Genomic DNA, 7,405 nt, shown 5'->3' with positions numbered 1-7,405 from the left:
GATGGTCCACATATGTCATCAGGAAAATGAAAATTAAAATGGGATAGCACTACACACCTGTTAGAACAGCCAAAACCTGGAACACTGACCTCACCAAGGCTGGTGAGGATGTAGAGCAACAGGAAATCTCATTCATTGCTGGAAATGAAAAATGGCACAGCCACTTGGATGACAATTTGTCAGTTTTTTACAGAACTAAACATATTCTTACCATTCAATCCAGTAATCATGCTCCTGGGTATTTACCCAAAAGAGTTGAATAGTTATCCACAAAAACAGCAACAACGACAAACAAAAAACCCCCCTGCACACAGGTATTTATAGCGACTTTATTCACAATTGCCTAAATTTAGAAGCAACCAAGATGTCTTTCAGTAGGTGATTAGACAAACTGGTACATCAAGACAATAGGATATTATTCAGCACTAAAAAGAAATGAGCTATTAAGCCTTGAATAAAACTTAAGTGCATATTACTAAGGGAAAGAAGTCCCTCTCAAAATACTATATTCTGTATGATTCCAGATATATGATGGTCATATTCAGGAGCAGACAAAACCATGGTGATGGTACAGAGATCACCAGAGGTTAATGGTGGCTTCCAGGAGTTTGGGGGAGAACAAGTTAAATAGGATTTTTCGGGCATTGAAACCATTCTCATGTCACTGTAATGGTGGATATACGGCATAAATATTTGTCCAAACCCAGAGAATGCACAACACCAAGAGGAGTGAATTGTAAACTGTGGACTTTGGGTCATAATGATGTGTCAGTGCAGGTTTCTTAACTTTAACAAATGTGCCACTCTCGTGGGGCTGTTGATAATGAGTGAGGCCAGGCACGTGTAGAGTCAGGGGCTTTATGGGCAATATCCGTATTATCCCCTCAGTTTTGCTATGAAACTGAAAAAGTATTTTTGGACTTCAAAGGACAGCTAACAGAATAAAAGTCACAAAGTACCAATCCATACAAATGGTTATAACTATTCAAAAATAAATAAACAGAAAACTACAGTTGAATCCAAGGTGCCTTAAAAGTATATTGAGGATTAACCACTTTCATTCCTTTTATGTTTCTTTTTATAACAGCATTGTATCAACCGTTTTGAGGGAATTCATCACTTTCATTTTAAGGAATGAGAATTGTAATCCTTTGTCACCCCTAATTCAACCTGAACCTGCCTTGCCTATATGAATGTATATATTCATAATATGATGCTATTTATAAAAAGGAAAACATATCTTTAAAAAGTGTATATTATATACAATATTATTCTATAAAGTTATCTATAAATCTAAGGCATTAAATTGCCATCTGATGTTAGCTCATAAAAGAATGAGCTTTTTCATTTCTTTAATAATTAAACCATTTTGATAGTAGATATTTTACTGACTGAATCAATGCATATAATTGAAAGGTGATACTTAACACTGAATTTGTAGGGGAATATGTGTAGAACCCACTATCTGCAATGCAGTTCCTGCACACAACTGGGAAATCTGCATCCCGCCCCACAGTGCTGAGCTGGTCCCCAGGTCATCGCTGAGCACCATGGGAAAGCTCTTCTATCAAACATAAGAAGTATCTCATCTCTGTTCCAAAGCACACTCATTCTGACCTCAAAGTATTAAATCTGTGAGTACCAAATGAGAATATCTTTCTGGTCTTTTCGGTTTCACGGACTGGCTAAAATGAAAAAATAATGATTATATTGTTCTGGGATAAAGAGCATTAATATTGGAAACTCTTTAATGTTTTCTCATGAAAATTCTCTTCATCAATGATTAAAAATAAGGTGGCTAAAGACACACACACACTATCAACACCATTTCTCAATGCATTTTTATTTATTTTTAAATTTTATTGCATGTCTTGGTAAACATAAGTGACTTATAGATTCGCCTCTGGCTCACTAATGGCCCATGATACAAAATACCAAAAGTCAAGCAACTGAAGCATTAAAAAAAAGATATCACATATATAAGAAATTATTTTTCAAAAAAACATTAATAAGGTACATAAAACATATAACATTTACTAATCTTTGTACAATTATAAAAATAATAAAAAAACAGAACCCTTAACATTCAACATCCCACATATAGCATTTTAGGGGAATATCAACAGACAAATGTTAATGGATTTAATGAAGAAAGTTCTGTTCTCCATTTGTGTCTCTAACCACCTCCAAACAAAAACCTATCCATTCTTCAGCTAACTGCATTGAGCTGAGGCCACAAGAACTTCATTAAGCACACTCCTATTCATCTGCTCTCTATATTCTATCACCCCACTCTCCTAGCTACTCATATACTCAAAGAGTGTGAGTTTCCACCAGGAGGTTAGGCCAGTAGTTGCACCTAGGCTCAGCTAATGCCAAACCCATGAGATACAGTACATGAATTTCTGAGTCCCTAGTGCCATCAAAATAGTGCTGAAATAGGTCCAAAGAAGCCCTTAAATTTATTCAAACACTCAGGACAATAGAGGAAGCCATTTGTCCTCTTAGCTTTGCTAAGGCACAGCTTTCACTCTTCCCCTCAATAAGTTTTCAAAGCTGCCTGCTTGTTCCACAAGTTAACAGTGCTTATTACCACTGAAGCACAATGAAACTTTGAAATCCAGGACTCACTCTCTTTAACATACAAAATAAAAATAGTAAAAAACACAACAACTTTCCCTCCCCCCATCTTACAGTTATGACATTTTCTTTAATTTGATCTCTTAGTTTTACTAACTGGTGTTTCAATGAAAATATAAAAACAATAATAATAACAATAATAATAATAATAATAAAATGCTTCAACTGTGGTTCTGAAAAGCCCACTAACCCAAAAAGAAAAAAATAACAAACAAAATATGCAATTTCACACTCAAAACATATATACACTTTCAGATGACACTCATACATCATATTTTAGAGCCATATTAGCCCTTTTGCACTTTAAAATAAAAATGGAAGGTTATGGACAATGAGAGCCCTTTACTAGAAAATAGAAGAGCGTTTGAGAGCTCATTAGCATATATACAAAATATTTGTTGTAAAGTGTGAAAAAAGTATTTACTACAAAATATGCTCCTGAAATATTTAGTGGAATATTGCCATGTTTTTTAAGCTTTGAAGACAAGTCTTTGTTTATGTGGTTCAAGCAACAAGTCCTCCCATGGAAGGCTTATCCCCGGGACTGTAGGGACATTTTTATGTCTATGCACAGTCCAGAAGAGAGTGAATGGGGAAGTGGGTTCTCACAGTTACTTTCCAACAAAGTGAAACTCTCATTGATCAAAAAAGAAAAGTGACATAGTGATCTAACTGATGCCACAGAAGAAAAATAACCTCATAATTACATGTTTTCCAAATCACTACTCCTGTTTTCAACCTTGAAGAGAGAAAGATAAACAAGCCTCTACATGCAGCACTTTATAAAATAGGAGGGCTTTACAAAAAAAATTTATGAAATAATATTATCTCTATTTCAAGAGGTCTTCCAATTTCAATTCATGGCTCACTGGGATCTCTTGCTCTTTGTTTAGTGGAGCTTCATTATTTCTATATTTATCTGCTTTTCCTGGATATTCTTAATAGACATTATGCCTTCACTGTAAGAACTACGTAGATGGCATTTATCCCAATCAACTCAACCTTAATTCTATCCAGGGTAGCAAATGTGTAATTGAGTTAGCCAATCTAGTCATACATTTCAGTTTTAAGGCTTTTATAATGGCCACAAATGTTTTCCCAGGAAATACTAAGATGTTACATGTCTGGTTTTAAACTTGAGAGAATTATTGATATATCCAGGAAAATGATACCAGGTGTTTTTGAAATGCCTGCCTTGGTCCTTTTGAGTTTTAGTCACACCCAAATTCCAAGAAAGAGAGGATATTTCCTCCCTATGGTGTGTGATAATGTGAATATAAACTTTTTCTTGTAATTGGATTAAATAACTCCAGAGTGAATAACCATACTAGTAGGGACATCAGTAACATAAAATATACCAACATAGGGAATCATGCACATATGTATACAGTCTCACCTACATAATAAGTAATGATAAGTACAACTTGATCTACCCAAAGGTCTGACATGGCATTTGTTTAGCATCAAAAGAACTGAAGGACATATACATAAATGTCACTCACATGTAGCACAAGCTCTAAATATGTATTACCATACATGCTATACCTTGACAGAAGGGGTATGTATACATAAGCCATCCAAAACAAGTAAATTAAAAAAAAAAGTTGTTAAGTGCAACTTGATTTCCTTTCCTTTAAATTACATTTTAAACAATACTCAATGCCCCCCCACTCAAAAATATATACTGTATATTTATATATTTAAATATATAGTCTTAGACTATAAAAGTAAAAATGCTTTATAAAAGTCAATGAGAGATCTCTGCAGCTTAAGAAGACACTAACTGCTTTTTTACTCACTTCCTATCCATAGCAACTTTAGTCTTACCTATCCATAGCTATCCATTACCTATCCATAGCAACTTTACTCTTACAAGCAATAGACTTGAAGGCTTAAAGCCAGAATCAGAGTCAGACTTCAAAGCCAGAATCATATCAGATAAATGTAGCCTCTTACTTATCCTTTCCTTAAGAAACCAGACTGAGAAGAGGATTATAGAGAAAATGCTTTGAAGGTCAAGCTGTAGGGCCTTGTAGGGGGTGGGCAGATGGCAAGACTATGGAAAGAGATCACATAGCAGTGCTCACTCCCCCTCCTCCTTGATACGCTGTTGCTTGTTGCGACGAGCATCCATGTCAAAGTTGAAATCATTCCACTCATCCCTGGGTGGGAAGGAGATGGTCTGGCGGAGGGTAAAGCGCACAGCATCAATAACACGCTCACCCCGGGTCTCACTGGAGCCCACACTGACTGTTGAAGTACCACTTGGGGTCCGCAGGAGGTGGGGCGGGGAGGAGAAGTCATGGAGCTGCCGGTGGTCCAGGATGCCTTTCCAGATCGCATGTCGGAATTGCTCAGGGATTTTTAGGCTTGCCAAATCCTGTGCAATAGGAAAGGGAGTTAGGGTGAATTAGGACTGAGAGACTGACGTTTAGTCTATACCATTTTGTCATTCCCTAGTGCTTTGGTTTAACTGATCTGAATTTATTGATCCCTAAATTAGAAATTAAAGTAACTCTTCAATAACCTTTAGCACTACATGCAACTAAGCACAAGGGTACAGTCTTGAAATGCCATCTCTGCTTGCGGATAGCACTTTACTCATTCTTTACTGGTGTCAGTTCCTCCATTAGTGAAATGGGGACAACAGTTAGATCAGAGGGAAAAAATCCCAAAACAAAAACGTAAGGTAAAAGAGTACCTTCTCACTATCACTACCACTCAAATGAGGCGATGAGAAGAAAAGATTACTATCAGTTATTAAATATTTTCTACATGCCAACCTCTGAACTAATTATTGTATATCATAATTTCACTTAATGCTCAGATTAGTGGTAGATACTATTATACTTATTTTTAGGTAAGAAAGCTGAATATCAGAGAAATTCACAAGTGTAAATTTGCACAAGTGAATGGACTGGGGACTCAGGACAGCCTCTGTACCGAAAACTACCCTAATGGCCAAAAGTCTCCTACTGCTCAGATAAATTAGGGTATCAAAATACAGAGTATGTGCCCATGTTCAATGGATGGGGGTAAAAGGCATTATGAACGTGGTTGAGCTTAACTAATGGTCATGGCATCTCTTACATTTATCTATAGTAGCTCTTCATTAGCTTGTTTCAGTGATGGCACATTTATTTTATTTTATTTTTCCTCTTTTTATGGAACAGCATGGTGGGTAGAAAGAACATTTTTCTTGGAGCCAGAAGACCTTGACAAAGGTTCTGCTTGCACTGACTGGCTCTAAACCTTCATCAAGTCATTTATTCTCTACTGGCCTCATTGGTAAAATGGAATACAATTCCTTTTTAGGTCATTGTGAACTCATGTAAATGTGGATATTAAAATATTTTGCAAATTATAAAGCATATTATATAAATCTAAACCATTTGTATTATTACTGTTGTATTACTAAGAACCCATCCTTGCATCTTAGAAGGGATACTTATGAAAACTCCCAAACTTAATGGCATTCTTTTTCCAGGAAGGGGTGCTAAATAACTTAGACTGGTATTGAGAGACAAGCTGAAAAAGAGATGTCTATTTCCAGTGATGAGATGGAAGAAGCTGAGGTGAGGATGCAGAAATTAGACAGCCTTCCAATCTTTCTTGATTTGGAAATTTGCAGTATGGGTACTCCAATTTCCCATTCTAGCAGAATACATTACAGAGAAGGTGATCCATAAATAGAAAAGTGAGCATAGTTCTTTAGGCTTTGAAAACTCCAAATAAGTCCAAACCTCTTTGTTAACTGGGCTCCATTAATCTGTATGACTGTCTAGATAGATTTTAACTTATAACTGACAGGTAAGAAAGCTGTGGTCCAGACACTGGCACAAGACCTAGACAACACCAGCAGAGATGTACTTGTGGAGAACATCTTCAGATCCTAATATCCATCCTGACACACTTCCCAGTAGGGACAAATGAGCAAGTAGAAGGTATAACTTTAAAAACAGAGGAGAGATGCATTCTCTGTTCCTTCATGTAGAGCTCTCAATCACAGGGCACCTCTGTTGTCTTCAATGGATGGGTGTCAATGTCAGAACTAACTCCAAAAGCTTTCTCTATAGTTTTCACCACCAGGGAGCAGCAGCCAGAGCTGATTTATGGGGTGAAGAGGGGTGGGCATAGGGGTAGCACAGCATATACATGTCACCACAGGGCTGGGGCATTCTCATGCTGCAAGGGCATCTCTGGCATCAGTGCTCAAGGAGAGGAAAAAAAGTCCCAACTACAGAAGCAGAAGCAGAGGCAGAGAGGATCTTCCACCAGTCCAAAGGAACCTTTGGAAGCTGGTAGAAAGGATAGCTAACCCCAAAAAGAGCAGCACAGAGGGCAGCCTCAGAGGAAAATCAGATTAATACAAGCCCCATGTGAGCAATAGTTCAAGAAGTGATGTAGGAAGCAAGAAATGTCCCCTTCTATCCAGCTTGCTCCAAAATACAAACCAAAGAATATAAAAGACAGAAGAGCATGATTTTGAACCCAATTAGATTAACTGAGGCCCAGAGAGGCAAAGTGCTAAGCATAAGTTTGCATTGCTACTGAAAAGCAGAGATAGGATTTAAACCCATGACCAGTGATCTTTCCCAATGATCAGGGCTGTCTGAGCCCTATTCTGATAGAACTGAAGATGAAGGAACATATGGTTCTCACTGAGGGGAGCAGCTGATCCCCTTAAGGTCCAACTTCAAGGAAAGTCACAAAAGGCCAGTTAACAGAGTTAAGGGCCAGAAGTTTACACCTCAGGGTTATATTC

General features: G+C 37.3%; 1 protein-coding gene across 4 annotated transcripts in view; it reads right to left on the bottom strand.

Annotated features, from left to right (window-relative positions):
* Nucleotides 1–1,824: 1,824 nt before the first annotated feature.
* Nucleotides 1,825–7,405, bottom strand: part of TP63 (tumor protein p63) — a 230,759-nt gene continuing 225,178 nt past the window's right edge. For 3 of the 4 annotated variants that reach the window (XM_045851336.1, XM_045851337.1, XM_045851338.1), the window contains one exon: nt 1,825–5,020. In XM_045851336.1, the coding sequence (XP_045707292.1) occupies nt 4,724–5,020 (297 nt within the window). In that variant the 3' untranslated portion in view covers nt 1,825–4,723. The remainder of the gene's footprint in view (nt 5,021–7,405) is intronic. The other variant, XM_045851339.1, reaches the window with a different exon arrangement.

This window comes from Phyllostomus hastatus, unplaced genomic scaffold (assembly GCF_019186645.2).
Source record: "Phyllostomus hastatus isolate PE091 unplaced genomic scaffold, TTU_PhHast_1.1 phas_contig_86, whole genome shotgun sequence".
Lineage (NCBI taxonomy): Eukaryota > Metazoa > Chordata > Mammalia > Chiroptera > Phyllostomidae > Phyllostomus > Phyllostomus hastatus.
The sequence above is the reverse complement of the archived record's forward strand: the minus strand, read 5'-3'. Positions and strand labels throughout refer to the sequence as shown.